At 37.5% G+C, this 2027-nt stretch overlaps 1 protein-coding gene across 1 annotated transcript in view; it reads left to right on the top strand.

Moving 5' to 3' along the window:
- ACSS3 (acyl-CoA synthetase short-chain family member 3) overlaps positions 1-2027 on the top strand; it is an 85509-nt gene that overhangs the window by 61505 nt on the left and 21977 nt on the right. The window contains exon 10 of the mRNA XM_009327655.1: positions 1865-1960. Coding sequence (XP_009325930.1) covers positions 1865-1960 — 96 coding nt within the window. The remainder of the gene's footprint in view (positions 1-1864; positions 1961-2027) is intronic.

Here is a 2027-nt window from a genome sequence, read left to right as displayed (position 1 = left end):
CAAACTTTTTAGCCTGTCTTTACTAACATTGAGGGTTGATAATTCTCATTCTCTGTCCCACAGCTGGAGTTAGGCCCTAGCTTAACTATGCTATGTTAATGCTAATTTTCAGCTACTTACTAACACTTAACGTAAAACCACCACAAGTTTCTGTAATTTTGTTCTTGTTCTTGCTTCTTTCAGCACTTGAATGGTCATTTAACAACTTCTGAAGTGGCACATGAATGCTATAGAAGCTGAGAAAATTCACAGCAAAAACAATTGTAATTTCCTAATGCAAGAGAACTGAAAATAGTTTTGACCATACTGATCAGATATAAATATAGAGCTGAAGACAAACCTGCTTTGTTGTGCTGACACTTGAGGGTGGCATGGACTATGAATTCCAGGCCAAGTGGCCTGAGACTTGGGACATCTCCAGAATGATAAAGCCACGTTTTAAATTAATAGTCTCATACTCTGTTCCTGCTAATATTTACAACCATCTACACTTTGTTTTCTGTGGCTCAGAGTTATAGCAGCATTTAAAAGTAATTTCTATAGATTTTTTTCTTAGAGAGAAAGAGAGAAGAGCAACTGTTTTTTTTTCAAACTTAGACTGTTATATGACTTGATAGTTTTTATTCCTCTTCTGTGATAACAACTCTTGTAGTATAAAAATGTTATGTGAAATTGAGCTTTCTTAAGAAAAAGAAGGTGAGGAGAGAGGAATTTCTAGCTGTCTAACTGTGGGGATAATTAGGAAGGCATAGGCATTACAGGGGATATTCGTGCTGTCTCATTTGGAAGCTCCAAACAAGGTATTTTACATTGGCGCTTCAGAGGGGATTCCAGACCTGCCTTCCATGGGCTCTGTGCAGGGAGCAAAAGGACGCAGTGCCAGTGTTCAATTTATCCATCGGCAGTTAGATGGATGAGTATCTTCCTAAGATTCAAAAACCAAGCGTCATTTGTCTTCTCACATCTCCCCTGTGCCCCCCGCACCCCCAAAAGAAACCCACTCCAAAATGGTGTGGTTAGTAAAACTTTAATGTTTGTAGGTGGAGGAGGAGAAAACATCTGGATTATGATCACAAAATCTTGCAGCAGTTTGATTCCCATTGCTTATATTGTTCCTTTTGTGTTTATTTTGGCAACGCTGAACATTTAGGTCTGACTTTTCTACATGGTTTCTTTTTGAGCCTTTTCATTATCTGAAATAGTTCTCGCCAAGAAATACTAGTGACGTCTCCAGGATTATAAAAGAGGTATTCCTGACTTCATTATTTACAATAAATTTTGTTAGGCACTACCTCTTCTCTCATCTTCCTGACCAATATTGTCATGGAGAAGCTTTGGCATTTATTCACCTTCCAAACCTCTAATGTGCAAGTCCAAAATAGAACAACAGACACTTTGATACTGCTTTACAGGGATAAGATAATCAACCAAGAATGGATTGATGTTTTTTTCTGGAATTCATTCTTCCCAAGGATATTGACTCATGAAATAACCCTTGAAGTACATCTACCCTACACAGCATTTCTATCATGGCTTTGCTGTAGGCAGTTTCTTACTGGCGTGGTATAACCTTATACCCCTAGCGGAATAAACTACAGGTGTAATGCAGAAAGTGTTTATTTCTGACTGTCTTCTATGGAATGGAAAAAGTTCCCTTTTGAAGAATGCAAATTTTTGTAATGAACTTACATTCGTTAAATAATGCATAAAAGCTCCTGAATTCGAAATCTTCCATTGCTTGTGTGGGATTTTTATTTTATTTTATTATTTTGATGTGCTGAACTAGAAGCAAAACTTAGAACCAATAAATACTTAATGACACTAAGGCCAATCTTAACTGACAATATTTGTGTTCTCTTAACAGAATCTGGTTCTGCAATTAGTGCTTCCTGTATTGGTTTGGGGAACTCTACAACACCTCCACCCGGACAGGCAGGAAAACCAGTGCCAGGATACAATGGTAAGACTGTACTAAACATGCTGCTAGAAAAGGATATTGCTTATATTCCTGAGTAAGTGCTCTTTAA

Source organism: Pygoscelis adeliae, unplaced genomic scaffold (assembly GCF_000699105.1).
Source record: "Pygoscelis adeliae isolate BGI_AS28 unplaced genomic scaffold, ASM69910v1 Scaffold113, whole genome shotgun sequence".
Classification (NCBI taxonomy): Eukaryota; Metazoa; Chordata; class Aves; order Sphenisciformes; family Spheniscidae; genus Pygoscelis; species Pygoscelis adeliae.
Note: the sequence above shows the minus strand (reverse complement) of the source record. Positions and strands in the feature narration are given on the sequence as shown.